The sequence below is a fragment of the Mugil cephalus genome, chromosome 12, assembly GCF_022458985.1.
Source record: "Mugil cephalus isolate CIBA_MC_2020 chromosome 12, CIBA_Mcephalus_1.1, whole genome shotgun sequence".
NCBI classification, from domain to species: Eukaryota; Metazoa; Chordata; class Actinopteri; order Mugiliformes; family Mugilidae; genus Mugil; species Mugil cephalus.
This window is the reverse complement of record NC_061781.1, coordinates 12354635-12373812: the sequence shown is the minus strand read 5'-3', so window position 1 is coordinate 12373812 and position 19178 is coordinate 12354635. Positions and strand designations below refer to the sequence as shown.

At 42.0% G+C, this 19178-nt stretch overlaps 2 protein-coding genes across 7 annotated transcripts in view; one reads left to right on the top strand and one right to left on the bottom strand.

Annotated features, from left to right (window-relative positions):
• Positions 1 to 12274, bottom strand: part of LOC125017232 (protein FAM126B-like) — a 43358-nt gene extending 31084 nt beyond the window's left edge. For 4 of the 6 annotated variants that reach the window (XM_047600114.1, XM_047600113.1, XM_047600112.1 and 1 more), the window contains exon 1: positions 12052 to 12274. The gene's annotated coding sequence lies outside the window, so the exon portion shown is untranslated. The remainder of the gene's footprint in view (positions 1 to 12051) is intronic. The other 2 variants (XM_047600118.1, XM_047600117.1) reach the window with 2 other exon arrangements.
• Positions 12275 to 12386: 112 nt separating this feature from the next.
• LOC125017234 (CASP8 and FADD-like apoptosis regulator) lies at positions 12387 to 18414 on the top strand. Its single transcript, XM_047600119.1, has 9 exons — positions 12387 to 13438; positions 13551 to 13656; positions 13767 to 13902; positions 14659 to 14708; positions 14824 to 14854; positions 15012 to 15058; positions 15160 to 15238; positions 15885 to 16392; positions 16476 to 18414. Exons 1-9 carry the CDS (start codon positions 13149 to 13151, stop codon positions 16603 to 16605), a joined length of 1377 nt encoding a protein of 458 aa, XP_047456075.1. The 5' UTR covers positions 12387 to 13148; the 3' UTR covers positions 16606 to 18414.
• Positions 18415 to 19178: the final 764 nt, after the last annotated feature.

The following is a 19178-nucleotide window of genomic DNA, read 5'->3' as shown; positions in this document are numbered from 1 at the left end:
CATGAAATCAAGCTCAGAGTGATTCGCTCATGATTTGTACCACGAGACTATCCAATTTATACTGTAGTGCTTTCTTGGACGTTCTTGGGTAAATTACACCATTTGGGTAATGGTGGGAATAAATAAGGATGACAATATGTTGGGTTGGTATTGGGAAGTTTCATAGGTCACAGAGAAGTCGCTTAGATGAGTGGTGAATCGTCCTCACGCTCTCTTTTAAATATGGCATCAGCCTATATAACTGAGAATCTTCACAGTCGGGTTCATCAGCACTTTCTTTTGTTAGACTCGTCAGAAACTGACATTGTGTCCGGTTACATAATTAAATATTTTCTACAGTACTGCTGCTTTGACTAAGCTCTTTTCCACAAAGAGGGTGTGAAGTCTCATAAAACTCTTGCAGACTAGTATATAGAACCATAATGATTTCAATGAATATCAAAGAGGACGGGAATTGAAACAGACCGATGTCATTTTAACTGTAGAAATGGGAAACTGTATCACAAGTCGGACACAATATCAAATTCTACAGTATAATATAAAGTCATTCCATAAATGATATTTTGCCTTTGTCAGGCCTTTGGCTTAGAGTTTTCCCATTATCTAGCCACTGGAGAATGACCGATATGGATTTTTTAGGGCCTATACCGATTTCTTTTTACATTTTTACAACATTGGCCGATGGCCAATATTTGGGGCTGATGCTGCTGTTTCTCCCTCCATTTACATCATAAAAAAATGACACAACGATAACAGATGTTATAAGTCTCAATTTAACCAAAAACATAACCGTTTATCGAACTCAAAGAATATTTAACGCTCTTATACAAACACACACTCTGTCGGTGGGGGAATGTATGGGCTGCACGGGTCCACAGCGCCTTCAGCAGCACAGGGCTGCCTGTGGATGTGCCCGTCTGTAAATCTTGCTGGCGAAATTACACACACACACACGCTATATATCGGCAAACGCACTTGCGTATTAGCAGATACTGATAAAAAGCTCAAATATCGGCCCAATATATCAGTCAGCCGATATATTGGTCGATCTCTACTAGCCAACAAACAACAGCTGAAATTAAAATACTGACCTTTTTGTCGTGTTACGAGAAACTATACTTGGCTGCCACATACTTGGGAATAACAGCAAGATTCCTTCTGATCTCAGGATACCTAATGAGAGGCCAGGCAAAGTGACCATAAGCCAACTTTCCTTCAAGGGACGTTCTTCCTCTACGCAGGACCTGTTCATTGTCCTGTGGCGGGGGCTCACGGGGGAGTGGGACACTGCCGACCCATCCTGTTTACGGGACTTCAAACCCCGCATCACAATAACGTTGCTTGACACACTGCAAAATATGTCCGTGTCCTAAGTCACCTCCTGTTCATTCACTCACTACTCAAAGTAAAATAAACAGTCAGTAGTTCACTAGGTATATGGTCATGAAATGCGATTGTGGACGCTTCCTGGTCATAGTCTTTTTTTGGACCATCATCTTCAGCAGTGTTTTAGGAAAATCTAAAAGGAATATGCGGATGTTTGCTGGATGTAACCTATAGGTCTTTGTCATTTGCTAAGGTTGTTAAAACGATGTAAATACCAGTTGAATTTATTTAGTCAAAAAAAAAAAAAAATGGTAAAAACATGTTGCCCTGATGATTTGTTTTTATTTTAATCTTATTAACTGTACTTTAATTTTCCACAAACAGGGCAAAGACATTTTCTTCCACACATGTATTCACATGATTATTGGGGTAAAAAAAAAAAAAAAAAAAATGTGACCACACACCAACAATGATTATCTCAGCAGCCCAGTCATGCAGATACTGAGTGCTGCATCACGTTGCACAAACAGCACTTAGGAAGGAGGAGAAGGAACTGTTCATCAAGCTCACTCTTCTTTAAAGCCGCTTTCATGCTGGAGTCTGGAACCTCATGACTCTGTAAGTACTTGTTAGCTAAGCTGGTGAATGACACATCCCCTCCATACAAACAGTCAGAGCAGTGTTAAAATACAAAAAAAAAAGATGGCTGTGGCGAACGATTAATATCTTTAATGTTTAATCAAGGCTGCTAGTCGCGTGGATGCGTCATGATTTCACTCTCAACCACACAGTCGCCTCTTCTGCCTGGATAACCGAGGCTAATGGCAGCTGTAGCATGCTAACCAACTCTTTAGACAAAACCTAACCAAATCATGGGGCTCAACTGTAGGACAGATGAGGCGGTTGACTAAAGAACTACCTACGAGAGTGTCGGTAAACAGTGACATCTGTATATATATAGCCTCCGGTGGAAATCTGTCACCTTAACAGCTGTGAGCTGTACATGCAGCCCTGTAGTGAGGGCTCCCTCAAACACCTCACAATACTCATCATTCATTGCAGACACATGACTCATACAAGTACCTGTGACTAAGAGACTCATTAAACCAGTGTAAACAAGCACAAGGTTGGACCCCAGCAAAATACAGAGAGACAGTCTTTACCACTGCAGCACCCAAAGTGGGGGAGACAAGACTGCGGTAGAAAAAGTTAAATAGTCCGTCTCTGTTGGGATCTGCAGCCGAAACAGACTGGCTTTACATGCGATAAACAGATGAGCTTGTATTGGTTCTTTTTTTAGGACGCAGTTAAACATTTCCTCTGCCGGAGCTGGCAGCTTTCATGTTTTTATTGTTGAATGAATCAGTGTTGAGTGGCTACTGCCATAACCAGACTTAAACACTGCTGAAATATTCTAACACAATCACCACGACTTTGACCCCTTTTATTAAAAAATGAAAATAAAAAAATGTATTTTTGCTAAGCATTGCTACGTGGCAGTAAGAACACAGATTGTACAAAAAAATATTCCAGAGCGCAGCCCGGCAGACTGTAGGAACATTTGCAAAAATAAATATATAAATAAAGCACAGTGAAATGTTGTAACAGATGCAAATGAGAACACAGCATTAGTCAGGAGCGTGGCAACCGGGTGCATGTGTAAATATGTGTCCTCGCACTCGAGATGACTTGGTTCTGAAAATGTATTTTCAGCTTCACGTGACACAGCGGTTTGTAATCCAGACTGGCATCCAAATCAGAAATTATTGCCGGGCTGAAGTTATCTGACCATATTCTGGACTGACTAGTGCTCGGCCATTTACATTAAAGAATCAAGAAAGATTTTTTCCGATCTTTACAAGACCTAGCCCTAAGACTAACCCTAACCCTAACCCTAGCCCTAACCCTAAGGCTAAAGTCAGCAAACAACAGAAATAATTTCGTTCAATTCAATAGAGACGTATGAACGTACAGTGGTGGAACTTGATCCCTTCATCACTGATGGGAAAAAATCTGAGCTATACAAACTCTGCATCAACAAACAAAGGTAAAAAAAAAAAAAAGAAATCGACGAAATGAAAGCTGCACACATTGGTTTGTATGGGTCTGTCTCGGCTTCTCCTCTCTGCCCTAAATGAGCAGTGCCAGGTTTCAACAGCCCAACACTGGGGATTTTTCAAGGTCATCTTAGCTCAGCCAGCCATGAATTATTGAACTTGAGCAAGCTCTGTGCCTGCGCCGTTTGAGCCATTTCTTCCTTTAAGTTCCTGCTCCATGCGACGGCGATCGACTAAATCTTCAACATCTGACAACAGGCTGACGCCTTTAAGGAATTTCTCCTGCTTCGGGCCTCTCTCGCAATTGTTATGTTTCCAATAAGCTAAGAATAGATGAATTAAAGGCCTTGAGGTCAAGATCGGACTGGAAAGTATTTTAGTGTAATAACATGGTCGGGGCATTGGCATGTGCTGTTACAGAGCCATATTTTCGTTTCTTTCAAAGATACACTACACAACTGATCGATCGTTGTGTCTCATTCCTATATTTGGTCTCGGCGGCCCGTCTCTTTCGGGTCAGGCTATTTTCACGCCGATGCCGTGTGGTCGTCTGCTGATTCGCACAAAGAACACGTAGAGTAGCGCGGTCCACACGCACAAGTAAGCAGAAAGCACACACGTTTTGTTTTCCTCGCCTCCAAAGTATTCCTCCAACACAGCTGATGAAAGGCCGAGTGAATTTTAGTTCAACCTCATCGACACAAACGCACACAGTCATGCTACGTGCATGGGCACTCTTTATCCAGACACTTTCCCTAGGTGGAGGGATTAGCTCTAATACCTGACTACGATGAACCAGTCTGCTGTAATCTCCCCTGTGCCTCCGTCAGTCGTAACAGCACCCAGCCGCTCGCCAGCAGAGCATGCACAGCAGAATGTAGAGCAAAAGGTGCACTGGAAAATATCCAAATTACCCAGACTACTTTACAGATTGATAACCATATAGAGCATTAGATATAGAGCACACACCTCAGCAGGACAGAAAAGGTCCAAAACAGGCAGCAATAATGACTAAAGTCAATATGTTCTTATGTAAATCTGCCCCAAAGACATGTGGACACAAAAACGTCTTTTTTTTGACTCAAAATATCCAGTTAGGTAAGCGATACACGGGGAGACAAAACATAGGCAGGTGCACAGAACAGAGGAGGCAAAGAGTGAAAAATTAGCCTCCGTGTCTCCCCCCATCCTCTCCTCGTCTCTCATAGGCCCAGCTAGGGGAACTGAGGCGTACGCACATCCTGGGCTAAAATTAGCTCTGCTGCAGCTGCAGGGCCAGACGTGTTGGGATGGGCCCGTGCTGCAACTAAGTACACACACAGACACACATAAAGGGTTCCAACGATCACACAGGGTGATTCACAACACACCGCAGCACAGGTGACTGCCAACAGCATCCGGCCCCCCCCTCCTGCTCCTCCAGCTGAAGTACACAAATGGCTTCAATGCAAATGTTGCGTGTACACACATCCACATGCTGGCTGCACCGGGGCCCATCCAGGGTGCCCGACAAGCCTCGGCATATTAGCAGTGGGATTAAGGAGAGACAACACGACTTAGGAAAGCTTACGCCGTTTGCTACATTCAAAATAAGCATTTAGTTTGTCCATATCCTAAACGACTTCCAGTGACCTCTTGCGAATTCCACCCTATAATTTTTGAGATTAATAAATCAGGAAAACGTGGAGTAACACTATGTCAGGACGGAACCCTTTCTGATGCAATCACTTTCACTTATCATTTGTTTCTTGTGTACAATCCCTTAAATATGTCAGAAATTCTTCCTTTTTTTGCGACGATCAACTCACATGTCCCGGTGTAAACAGATCCAGGAGTGGGCTACGTGAAGAAAGGGTCCTCCCTCTCCGATTAGCTGTGCAGTTTTGGCGAAACAGTCAACGAAAAGAGAAACGAAGGGATGAAAGTAAAGCAGCAAAGTCTAAGGGAACACGGAAGGCTCTTCTTGTTTTTTCTTCTCTTTTTTTTTTATCTTCATCTCATCGGAATGTTCCCAGATGCAAATATTTTCACAGTGACAATCTAGAGCGAAAGAAATCCAGACAAACTGATAAGTGGCGTTCAGGAAAGGCCAGTTTTACAACAGCTTGCGGCTACTCCTCGCCTCCCAGCGTCAGAGGTGCAAAGTAGGACGTGCTGGGATGTATCTTCAGTGATGTTCTTGTCATCGGGTGTTTCGAGCCTCAGGTGACCCAGTTGTTGTTAAGGGCCCGACTTGTGTCTTAGTAGATCAAGCTAACACAGCCAAAAGTAGTCCTTCCAGCTTCAACACCGACTACTGCTAGTATGAAGAACTGCTTTCTTCCAGGCTATAGTGAAACATATGTGGCAGTCGGCTGTTGGCTGCAGTCTTTGAAGAGCGTACAAGTACAAACTATTCGCCCAGACACCGGTAGTGTGAGGCATTTCTAACCCAAACGTATGAAGGTTACAGTGTTCTTTAGTTTAAAAAAATCTTGATTCAATCACACAGTTGTTCCAAGCTGTGGTCAGTGTTGGTGTTTGCATTATAATGAAAGAGATGTAATATTCTGCAGGGGTAAAGAAAACCTTGCCAGCACCTTACACTGTGATGCTGTCCACTAATCCTTAAAGAATAAAACATAAACCAATGTTTTTCTGACACTGACAATAAATAAAGAAGAAGAGGGGGTGGTTGTGTATTTTTATTTCACTAAAGCGAAAACACTGGCGGTCAGGAGTTCAATGACAGTTCAAACTATAAACACGTGACCGCTAAGCATTTAGCATTGCCGCTGACAGCGTGTGCAAATGGTGCATGTTTGCGAGGGGCAGCTAAGCATTCAACTTTCCTCTAGAGAAATGGAGGAAAGTGCTGAACTGCTACATAAGCCGCTAAACGGTCTCCTAACAATGGGCCACCTTGAGCTTTCGTGATACACCATGACCACAGCCAGCAAAGCCAAAGGCTCAACGAGGGGGAGAGAATAGAAGGAGAAGGAGAGGCGGCACATCATAACCTCAGATTCTGGGAGGTCTGTGAATACGAAGAAAATCAGGCCACCGAGCTCGATCCCTCAATTTCCTTCCACCCCTTCCACACATAATAGTAGTTAAATCAAACTGATTCCTGCAGTATGAGAAAGAACAACAATGCTGGCGACATTTTGGTTCCATTCATTGAACTGCAGCGGCCGCAGAGAAATTACTCCGGCTTTACAATGACACAGTTCTGCAACTGCAACTGCAGCCAAGTTAATAAGCATTAGCCGGAGAGTTTTGGCCAGACTTCGTGTGGCTAATGAAACACTCAGTCACTCGAGCATTTCAGACCATAGACATCTATAAACAATGGAATTATGTAAACCATTCTTTTGACTGGGCTTAAACTAACCGCGTTGTTCGATTGCCAAGCTACTTCAGCGAAAGCCTCCACCTCCCTTCCTCCACTTCTTCTTTCATATCACAACAACAAATAACTGGCAGCAACTCAAAGGCTCCAGGAATCAACCAGGCTCTGGCATCTGCTCAACTTCAGACGGGCGCCGAGTCGTGACCAGCACGCTGAGCAGGAGAGCGGAGAGGTGACCAACGAGAAGGTAAAACCCAGGGGCTGTGAGAGGATGATGACCCTTTATCTTGCTTTAAACACGCCGACCGCTGACTTTAGCCACGTCAATAACACAGAGGTTGTGTTTCCCCTCCACACACATTCTTGACACCCTGTAACGGGGGTAAAGTTCAGGCGCCTTTCGGTATCGTGTACACTGTGTCAAAGGGTCAACGGCAAGATGTCCTCCTGTCCGGGAGTTACATTTCACATGTGAAATAGGTCGATCTGGCCAGCAAAACTTTAAACATAACAACATACGTGGCGTTAGACTTTGCCAGCCTACGGTATGTGCTGCAAAACAGAAACACGAACGTGAGAAGTGTTAAAACTGTGCCAAAGCAGGAGGCTCTCACAGAGCTCCTTGTGCCACACAATCCTTTGAGTATGTTTGGTGTCATTGCGCAAAACTGGCGTTCAACTATCCCAGCTATTTTGACCTTTGGGTAAACACTACCGAGTAGCAGGGTTGGTCATTTATCATGCAGAAATGTCAAACATTCACAAGCACCAGCTTCTCTACTGAGGGTTTTCTGTTTTTTCATTCACCGTCGACTGATCCGAGCTCTTGATTTGATCCGTTTGATAAAATGTTCCCTGGTTGTGTGAAAAGCGTCGCAACTGGAGGTAACTGAAAATTGTGCGTTTTTTTTTTTTTTTCTTTTTTTTGAGCCGCTTTGTTCAGACTGTCACTGCAGGTAACGGTTAATGCTACTGTTGAGAAACACAAACAGCAGGGGACACATTTGTAGGTGTAGGTTTCTGCTCCATCTGTGCTGAAAGTCATTATTAAACCCCAGTAGATCCTCATTTATTTTTCTATTCAAAGCCTCTAAACCTTGTTAAGGAGAATGTGAAGCTTTCGGTGCGGCCTTAAGGAACTGAAGATTTGAAAAAAAAAAAAAAAAGCTGGCCTGTGTGTTATAAGTTATCTGTTCAGTGCATCTGGGCAGAGCGGTGGATTATAGTTTAACCACTTAGGCAGGACTAAAACTACGCTGGTTAAAACCCTGGACGGTTTTAACATACAAACGTCGCAGGCTACCTTCTCTCTAGAGCTGAAAATGTTAGTGCCACACACACTACAGGACATTATTCAGATAATCGAGCCTAAGGGGGCAATGCACCACCTGACATGATCTCACAGGAAAGTGGATGTAAACAAGACTGTGGTGCAGCAGCTCACTGCGCTGGAAATATGTAGTTAAAGGGTTAAGTGAGAGAAAAATAAACCAAAGCAGGAGGCTGTGGATGAAAAATGTTTCATATCCGTCAACGATAGTCTGCTAAGATTAGCAACACTGTTGTAGACTGTAGTCATCCATAATTTAAACGCTACTCGTCAAACGTGTTTGATATATTGGACATTATTCGCCCCGATTAGTTTGAGCTGTTTGGGAACCAGTGTGAAAACACCTTTAAATTCTGTTAAGTTGAAAAGCATCAAAAATTTATCAAACAGAAAAGAGCCAGTCTTACTGTAAAACGGGACAATGTCGCTCTGCGCTTCCATGGGGACAGGTCGTTTCCTTTAGGGATAATCTACTTAATCTAACCTAATTAAAGTATTCACACACACACCCAGCAAACCAAAGCACCAAACACGGCAGAAAGAGACACTTTCCAGATACAATCTGAGTTTTAAATTCTTCCGCCGCCAAAAACATGTAATACACTTGTCTAAAATAAATACACTTATAAGGGGTACTTACTTACTTGATAAGTAATTAGTGCAAACAAACAAAGGTAAATGCTCCAAATTCGACATCCTGTGTGGCCTCACATACGAGTTTATCCTGAGTGAACGATCAGCTTTGACTTTCCTATTTTTTGTCAGACTTAATTTCATTCTTGATATGCCAAGAAAATGCAGCTATTTTACTGCAAAGTTTGTACCATGCTTGTGAATTCAAACGTAGAAACAGCAAAGCCACAACGACCGAGTTGTACAGCAGCAGGACTGAAGGTGCAAAAATGTGCCAAGTATTCAATTTGTTTTATTTATTTAAATAAACACGCCATTTGAACACAACACTTTTGGCAATAGTAAAATAACTAATTGCTCACTATTTCTTGACATACGACATTAATTAACAGATTAATAGAGAAATTAATCCGCAGATTAAACTTTGCAGTGCGTATTCTTTGTCATAGCCCTGGTTTCCGGACACACATCTTCCACTTCTTGTAAAGTCTAATTTGGATGTCAGACACAGAGAGGAGAAACATATTGTACATTACGGAAACAGTCATGAGAGATCTCATACCTGGCAGTTCAGTGAGTCAGCAGCACCATAACGCTCTCTCTCCATGTCCGACCACAGCTGACTCTCAGACTGCACGCAACATGACCAGATAGATTTTACTCAAGACTTTTAAGGACATTAAGAAACCCATGCTGGATGCTGAATTACTACAAACAAACCAAACCGCATCCAGAAAAGCTACATGAGAAAAAAAAAAAAAATCTCCAGGGAATAAGCGAGAGGTTTCTCATGTGACTGCCATTGTGGGCACATATAAGAACCATGGCAGCTCTGCTCATCTCTGTTGGAAGGGCAGGGGGGCTTGCTGCCTGTGTGATCCTCTGGCTCTGTGGGAGTGAGCACAGTGGAAAATAGTGCCCATTGCTAATCCATGGCAGGCTAATTACAGCTTTGATCCCCTAAGCATGTGCATCACCATTGGTGGAAGGGAGGCAACACACCATGGGGCTCGATACAAATCGGTGTAGTTGTGGTTTCATTTGTTTTGGTTTAGGGATAGTCTCGATATGCCGAGAGCTGGAGCAGATGTGTAATCAACACACAACCAACAAATGTGTGCATTATCGGTCAGGTCAAACGCTAACTCAAGCTAAGTCATGCTAACTTTAAAACGTGGTCGTGTAATTACAGTGCACTGTTCAAATTCATGCAACCAGAAATTCCATAACGTGATCCCACATATTTTAGGGCCTCCTACAACTTAAACAGTGGGTTGAATAAGTCGCCATATGTTTCGCTGAGCAGCAGATGAGACTCAACTCCTGGAGACACAGATTAAGTGGGTAAGTGGAGTTTCTGTCTAAAAAAGGCCGCAGCTCTGATGTTAGCCTAGTCCCAAAACACACGGTGGCAGAGATACAGCAAGGGAGGAGGAGAGAGGAGGATGACGGTTGAGGATGAGCAGCAGATGGCGCGGAATTATCTGGATCTTCAGCTCTACATCTTCGCCCATTACACTATTATTTTAATGGTGGCTTATTTATGCAGATCAAAGCGAGCGCAGGCAGCATTCAATTCATTTACCAATGCCGGTTTTAACAAACAAATACCACACACACTTTGTTTTTTTGTGTCACTACGTCAATCTAAATACACACAACTAGAAAATAACTTGGAAGGAGCAGCAAACTGGCTGAGCAGAGTGGAGAGGAGAGAACAACTGGCCGATGCCAATACACTGCCCTGTCCATGCACAGCCTATTAAACAGTCTGGGGCATGAGTGGGACATCTGCCTTTACCCTAATGATGGTGCAGCTCTGAATGCAACATAAGGAGGTGCTCACCCTTGTTTGCTGAGGCAATGGAGACGTGGATCATCACAGAATTGCACAAGTTTCTAACATAACTGATGATCCACAGAGGCCCTTCCCCACAGGACCCAAAGGCCCCCACAACAACATCCTGTAGCCAGACATCATATGACACCCTCAGAATGTGCATGTCCATTCTCCGATGAGAATTGTTGTGTAGGCACAAGAGAGACCTACACAATATTATGATGCTCTGATGACCAATTAAGTTCCAATAAAATTAGATATACTAGTAAAAATCAACTTAATTCTTATATAGCAGTCCTGGGCTAAAGTCGGTAATTAATCTGGATGAGCATTTTGGACTTAGAGCAGGACTGCTGTTTTAGAATACATTTGTTTTTCAATGGAGTACCTAATGAACTGATTAGTGAGTACAGCGATTTACAAGTCAGCAGCCGATGCACATAATGTTGGGTAGACACATCCCTTCACATCTTTTTAGACAGATGGCTGAAAAGTTATATCAGGACACCTCCACCTATGTTTTTTTTTTTTTTTTTTAGCTGCAGTGGTTTGTGAAGGCTAAGCATTAAGTGAAGGCTTGACAAAAGATGCAGTGCATGATGTCAAATGACCGACAACATGTCTGCTGTTTGACCTCAAACACTGAGGCGTGCTAACCCCTGATAAGTGCCAGGTAGTCCACAGTTAGCTTAAAGACTGGTACAGCTGCCACGACAGCCCGGACCCGTACGTCAATGCTAGCCATCCCACAGTTAATGCTTCTGCCTTAAGTTGACGCAAAGGCTGCTACGTTAACGCAGTCCCTATGCAGAGACAAGCACCGACCAACCACAACACGCTGCAGCGATGTAGAATGCAAGATGTGTGACTCGTCCACTTGGTAGTACCGAGGTTCCGCTTTAGTATTTCCTTCCATCGCCGTGACTTTTGAATTGGTTGTTCTGGATCACTAAAGAATCGGTAACACCGCCTGAGGAGGTCTGGAGGTCAGACATTTCTATGACTTGTGCTCAACGAAATTTCAACGACATTTGGTGGAAGTTTCGAGGAAAGTTTCGGTCGCCATTGCTGAAAGTGAAGCAGGAAGAGGAAAAAAAAATAACCTGAATGGGAAACAAAAAGAGACACAGCATCGTTTGGGTGGCGTTGTTATACAGCGTGCCGGACTCAGGAGTGCACAAGTATAAATGACTGGCACCAGCCTAGGCTACGTGCGTAGGTTACGCGTCTAGGCCCCGCAGTACTATAAAGGACCCTTTAGCACGGCGTGCATGCCTTTAGCGTGGCTGTTAAAGTCAGCAGCTGGTAGATGTGCTCATTTTCTATCAGTCGTGACCAGGCCGAAACGGCTGACTGCCTGCTGCCTGCAGCCTGTTTCCAAGCTACACACGGACAACACTTGTGTCCGTGGCGGCCACCCCGCCGGGTCCACACCAACACAACGCTGCTGGTGATGTTCCAAGTCACCAGCAGCCCTCGACTGCGACTACCTGGAAAAAAAAATGTGACTGTTTTGCCGGCAATAAATACTCACTCGGACTAAAGCTGGTTGCGGGGATGTCACACGGTGACCGTATAGTGGAAACAGGGGCGGCGTTACCTCCGGAGCGGTCACTCAGGTCGTGTATCTTTCCTCCAAACGATCCCTCTTTCCACGACCTGTACCTCCGTATGTATGATTCTCCCCCCCACACACATACACACACACTGCAATGGTGCTGAGCCACAGCGGCACACGATTGGTCAGACGCGGGACTCAGTGCGCTTTGGTGCGCAGAACCAGGAAGACACGAGAGGAGGAGGTGGAGCACCAGTGCTGCGTTCATAGCCGTAGGAAAACTCCCTACCACAGGTGTCAAACAAACGGCCCGCGGGCCAAAAGCGCCCCGCGAGAGGGACGAATTATGCGAACATAACACAACACGGAGACCTGGAGCTAAACATTAATTGCAGCAACAGAAATTGTTGTTCATTACATGTTTCCTAATAGTGCAGTTAATTAAATGCAAACACATTCATAATGTAGGCCACTACGTTGTATTGGGAACATTGGGAGTTGTCGTTATTTATTTCAAATCGAGCTTGATATAGATCTCTCTGATACATCCTATCATAACCTTTTAACCTGAAACTGTGACTACAACATCAAGTATTGTAATCGAGTCTGGAGAGTTGGGCGTTGGTGATGACTTGGCCCTAGGCTACTGGACGGGCTGAGTAGGTTGTGGCTTTAAGTGCCTGCTTTCACTTTCGTTCTCTTTGCTTAAGATCCCGTTTTTGTTAATGTCGTAAGAATTTTGCGGGGATTTACTTTTGAATTCTAAACGCTCATCTGAATTTATTGTGTGTCAGTTTTTTTTGGTTCCGTTACATCCGAGCGCTCGGTACTTTCCGGAACCTTATTTAGAGAAGTGCGTCATCGACGTAATGGAAGCAGTTTCCTACACTCCGAAATTTTTCCTGCCTCTGCTCATTCTGTGTTCACGCTCGTTTGTAGAACTTTAATCTAACATCTATTTTTTTTCTTTCTTTTTTTTATCTAATCCGTTTTGCCCTCATTTGCAAATTAATTGATCGCTAAATTGGCCTTCGGTGTCGTTCCTGTTTGTCAGACCTTTTCAACCAAACTCCATGGCTCTTCAGGACAAGTTGCTGAAGATCGATCACATAGCGGAGTCTCTAGACAGCAGCGAGCGCAGGAGACTCCTCTACCTCTGCGAGAGCCCCGAAACGGATACCAGTGTGGCTTGTGTGAAGGAGGCACTGAGATCTATAGTGACCTCCCGCGATAACAATGGTCTGTTCCTGGCAGAGCTCGTCTACAGGTTGGAACGATTTGATATCCTCAGGAAGCTTTTCAAATTCAGCAGAGAAAACATAGAAAGGGACCTGAAACACAAACAAGTTCTGTCAAGATTCAGGTAAGATGCATGGACACATTTAGCTGGAGAATCGTACATATTTTGAGACTAAAATCATTTTTAATGTTTTTTTTGTTTTGTTTTGTTTTGTTTTGTTTTTTTCTTTCTGCAGGGTATTGATGGCTGCCATAAGCGAGGAGATGAATTCTGATGATGTGAACCGGATAAAGTTCTTATTGGGCAACACAATATCTCGAGAGAATTTGGAAAACGTGAAGGTGAGCCTCAGTGGATGTGCTGCGATTGTATGGGAGAGAGTCATTTCAAGAAAGTAGGCTATTTTGTATAATCGATACCATGATTAATTTCCCTTCTTTTTGTGCGACAGAATTTCTTGGACGTCATTGTGGAACTGGAGAAAAGGGATTCCGTTTCTCCGGAGAGAGTCGACTTTGTGGAGAAATGCTTGAGGGACATTGACCGGATTGACTTAGCCAAAAGAGTGGCATCTTACAAGATGTCAGGTGAGACTGTGTTTTGCTTACACATTTTCACACTGAGTGATTCGAAACGAATCTTAAAATAAAAAAAGGTTTGTGAGACTGATACTGTGCACATGGATAGTACATGGAAGTGAAACACATTTAAATGGAAAAGGGAAGTGAAAAGAATGAATGAAACTTTGTATGACATCACTGTAATGCTATAATAAGGTGAAGCAATATGAAGGGTAGAAGTTAGACAAAGAATGGTTGAAAACAAGCAGGAGATGTTTAATCTTCTTTTTCACTTTCACTTGCTTGTTAACTTGCACTTACTTGTTAATTGGCACAGCCAGTTCGTTATCTATGACCACTTATCCTGCCAAGGGTCCGCTGGCAGAGGTGGGTTTGTGAGTAATGGATATGTCACCACAGGGCACAGAGAGACAAACAACCATTCACAAAACTTAAAATGACCAAGTTAACAGTTCGATTTCCTTATGGACAATATAAAACCTTGAACCTTGTACCTTGTTGGCAAGATTCTTGGCTTCAGGCCATTCCAGTCACATATAAAAATATCATCATAACTAAACTGAAAGAGCTTATTCCAAATTAGTCAGTAGTACTTTTTTTTAAAAAAAATTAACCCTTTCTTTTAAAACGTAAATGTTTAACTTTTCAAAAGAACATTTGAACGCATGGACCAAAGAAAAAAATAATTAACCGAACAAGAGCAGGCACATCATTAAACATTCATTTATTTATTTAGAGATTTATGATGGTTATATTTTACAGCTGAAATTCCTGGGCGCCATTCAGCTCTACTGCCAAATTGTAGAACTCATGTGAGTACGACACTGTAATAAAAAGAAATAATAAATAAATAAAAAAATCCTTTTAATTTCCCGCTCATGAGTCCGGTACCTTTGAATAATACTTTCTCTTTTGATTCCTGTGTAGCAAACAAGACAAGGACAGCCCCATCGCATTGGTAAGTCAGGTTGAGTAAAAATGAAGCAGATATTGTCAAACATTACGTATATGGCTGGGGGCTTCACAGAGTGACGTCTGGCAAGCCCCGGCTCATTCTTAGTCATTTATTCATTTCACTTTGTTGTACATATTATGATATTTCTTTTTGTCCTCAGCCAGAGTAAATGCACCGTTGGTCACAAGCGCAGTGCAGATCCCTGAGGTGGGCTTTTTTACTCAGTCTTGGAGCATTATTTTTTATCTTTAAGTGTCATTTCATTATTAAGGTGTATTCATAAATTGTCTTGTCCCTTTGCATTTCAGAGATCGCTAGAATTGTACAAATTTAACACTAACCCAAGAGGAGTTTGCCTGATCATAGACTGTGTGGGTAACGATGGAGGTGAGACACTAAAAGGAATTTTAAAAACACTACATGACATTAGCTCAAAGTTTTCTTGACTGATAATGCGAAGCGATCACCGCTGTATGTTAGGTGGTTGAGTCCGAGGCGTGATTTTAGTGCTGCAGCTGGTAAGCTTGAGTGGTTTTTGTTAGGTGGTTTCCAATCTAAGGGGTCGTGGCCCCTAAAGTGGTTCACAGCGCTGACCTGATTCGTTGTGACATTTTAACGCAAGAGGGGGAAAAAAGAAAGAGAAAGAACATCAGTGTGTTTCTTTCTACATACCTCTCATGTTTGCGTTTTTGTGAAAATGAAAGACGGAAGGTTGGAACGCTTTGATATCCTCAGGAAGCTTTTCAAATTCAGCAGAGAACATTTGATGTCTTTCATGTTCATGTGATGTGACTTTATTTATTTTATTTAAATGAGAACAAGAAAGTAGAAGAAAGTGAAGAAAGTGCTTCAAAATTGAACATACTGTAAGTTCAGTACTTAAGTTTGTATGAAGGGTATTGATAAAGTATGTGTTTGAATTAGCCCTGATGCAATATGAGGTTATAATAAATAATAATAAAACTAAAACATAATAATCATTGTACAACTGCATGTATATTTTTAAAGTCTCCATCTGTCCTTGCTCCCTTAGAAATGTTGGAGCAGACATTTAAGGATCTTCACTTCGACGTGATCCTCCAAAAGTGGCTGACTGCTGACGATACTCTTTCAGCTCTCAAAACCGTAATCAGACACAGAGACAACTACCCAGGCGACAGCTTTGTCTGCTGCATCATAAGCCGCGGTACAGACGATCATCTCCTGGGTACGGACTTGTACGGCAGGGGTCTGCCCATGGACAGTGTCAGGCGCCTCTTCACCGCGGAGCAATGCCCCGTGATGACCGGCAAGCCCAAGCTCTTCTTCATCCAGCGGTACAGCGTTCAAGATTTCCTGCCCTGCACCAGGATGTACAACCAGGACGAAGGTATCGAGACGGATGGCTACGCCGGTCTGTCCGCGTGTAATCACATCCCTACAGATGCGGACGTGTTCTGGAGCCACTGCTGGACGGATGAGCGTCAGCTGGAGCAAGGAGACGGACACCGGTCTGTTTACCTGAAGGCTCTGACCGATGCCCTACGCAAAGCACAAACGAGGTACAGGAACAAGTCTCAACAGCGAATGTTCAGCATCACGCAGCTCCCGCGTAAGCTCAACTTTTTTTGTTTTCTCCTGACAGGAAAAGTAGTCTTCTCGATGTTCAGATGGAGGTGAATGCGGCCGTCTATGAACATAACGGAAGGAATCCCGGAGAAAACTACCACCTGGATGTCAAACACACATTCAGGAAGGGTCTTTTATTAAATTAGTATGTATCACCTTCGAATAATGGTAGTCACACTACATGTATATCTATATATTACACATATATAGAGAGAGCTTAGACTAATAGCATTACTGCCCAAGTCATTTTTTGATTGTTAGTTTGCGTTTACTAGCTAAAGATTGAGTTTTTTCTTGTTTTCTGAAAGCATTCAAATGTGACTTGGGCAATTATGCTATTAGGCTAACGATATGTATATATGCAAGATACCTTGACTGTGAAAAACGTTTTACTGTGTATACAGCGCCACCTGGTGGTGACATGTTCAGATGAAGTGAAACAATTATGTATCTGGTTTGTTTTAAAACATATTTATTTAATATTTCAGAAAATAATATAGAAAGAGCGCAGTCTTTCTTTGTCATGTAATTTCGAATTATCTGACAATGGACACAGAAACATCACCTGAAGGAAAACAATGGGCAGTGAATATGACATAGAGCAGCTAAAGATTGTAAGACAACACGAAATTTAACCACTGCTTGTTTTTGTTATTAGTAATATAATCATAATAACTCATGAAACAAACACTAAACTTGGTTTGCACATCTATCTGTCTGTCTATCTGTCTGTCTGTCTGTCTGTCTATCTGTCTGTCTGTCTTTTTATTATTACATTTGAGGTTCATAAATGTGATGACCGATTTCCACTTCTAAATAGAATTAGTTATTGTGAAGCGTTCATAAATCTAATATTGTAATTAATGTAATTTATAAATTATGTTAGCACACATAAAATATTCAAAGTGTGTGTAGCTTCCAGGCGGTGCGATGTTGTTAACTTTGTCGGGTGCTGAGAAAGAGTCACGGAGAAATGTAAAATATGAGATAAGCTAATAGTGTCTTTTAACAGCCTCATGTGCATTTGACACAGGCACGTATAAAGGTAGCTTGTGTTTAATATCTAGCCTTTAATTTGTTTTATAACATGCCTTGTGACATTTGAATCAAGTTGATATTGAAACCGTGAGCTAGATTCTGATGTGGGTCACATGACGCGGTGGAAAGTACCTAAGTGTTTTTTTATTTATTTATTTTTTTTTATAATACCTTATATGTACATCGATAACATTGTAAGGCAGAGTGGCTCTAGTTACTCTTATGCGATGGATGATATAACTGAAATCTTAAAATTCAACACATTTTAAGGATTAAAACAGATTTCCATAATTTTTCTTTTTTTTTCTTTTTTCTTTTTTTTTTTTTACAAATAGTGCAATGAAGGGTAGCATTTAAAATGACACAAGTTATGACAAACTTACAAAACAGTGATTTTTCCCTCTTCTTAATCTTAACAGAATCTGCATCGGAGCTTAGTTATCTGCACTCTCACACACTGTACAGATAACACTTATGTGGGATTGTCATACAGGATTGTAACTTGTAATATTTTGCTACTTCAGGAAAATATCAACTCTTCTCTACCACTAGTCAAGTTATGTCCAATGTTTAGACTATTAACATCCTTAGAGACCCGTCCTACCCAGGAAGTCTCTGCCTGAACATCCACATGAATGCCTAGATCCAAAAACCATGTTTTTATTTCAGATTTTTTCTGTCTGCTATGAAACGACACTTGTATTGCTCTCCTTTTTGTTGTTATTTGTTGTTGCTTTCTCTCGTTGTTGTTGTTGTTGATCTATTTTTTGAAGTTTTGTATATTGTCGGGTTTTTTAACCTCTCCCGTACTCATACTTGTTTAATTTCTGTTTTTTTTCTTTGTAATTGTGTTTTCTTACAGTGCAAATAAATAAATAAATGAATGCCATGTCAAAACGTTTCCCAGCAGAACAATGCATCGTCTTAAAACGGTCACTGCTATTTAGTTCTCCTGGTTTTAATGTTGTGGATGATCGGTGTAAGCTCCGGCTGTGTCTGGTTCTTCCGATTTTTTTCAGGACTTTAACTCAAAGTGACCCTTAAACTCCTTTCAGGGCTTGATCTTCAAGCCAAGTGTCACTTTCAGGGCTTTCACATATTAAATTGACACTTTAACTTACAGGTGCAAACTGTGAAAATGACACAGGAGGGTGCAGTTTTTCAATAAAAATAACTGCCATCTCTAATTTCTCCACTGTTTTAGCCAGAGAAGTGGACCCAACACAACACTGAGACCCAGAAACTAAACAGCAGACAGCAATGAACCCAAACTGTACTTGTCTTTCTTGAAAAATTTAATTTTTTTTTTGAAAGATAGTTTATTAAATGTAAATATTCTCCTGATTTACTTGTTCTTTGCACTAAAACGAATAGAAAAAAATCTTGTTGTCATTGCTTATAGGTTATTATGCTGTTGTGTTACTGGTCTTGCCTGCTTGTGATCAAACTGGGCTGTGTTGACACCCCTGCTTTAACTCCTTCAGGACACTCCCATTTTAATGGCTATTTGAACTTTTGTATCAGTGTTCTCAGCCTATGTTCTCAGACTTTTCTTCAAAATAAATCCCAGTTGTTAATATAGGCGATGTCAGAATAGCAGCCAGTGAATCGGTAAATGAATAAATGAAATAAAAAGCAACTTTGTGGGAACAGTTTGGGGGTGACCCCTCCCTGTTCCAAC

Excerpts from the sequence above, each read along its gene's own strand:
- LOC125017234 (XM_047600119.1), top strand. The coding sequence starts at position 13,149 with ATGGCTCTTCAGGACAAGTTGCTGAAGATCGATCACATAGCGGAGTCT. Across the intron at positions 13,903-14,658 it reads GGCATCTTACAAGATGTCAG|CTGAAATTCCTGGGCGCCAT; the intron begins GTGAGACTGTGT and ends TATATTTTACAG. Across the intron at positions 15,239-15,884 it reads CTGTGTGGGTAACGATGGAG|AAATGTTGGAGCAGACATTT; the intron begins GTGAGACACTAA and ends TTGCTCCCTTAG.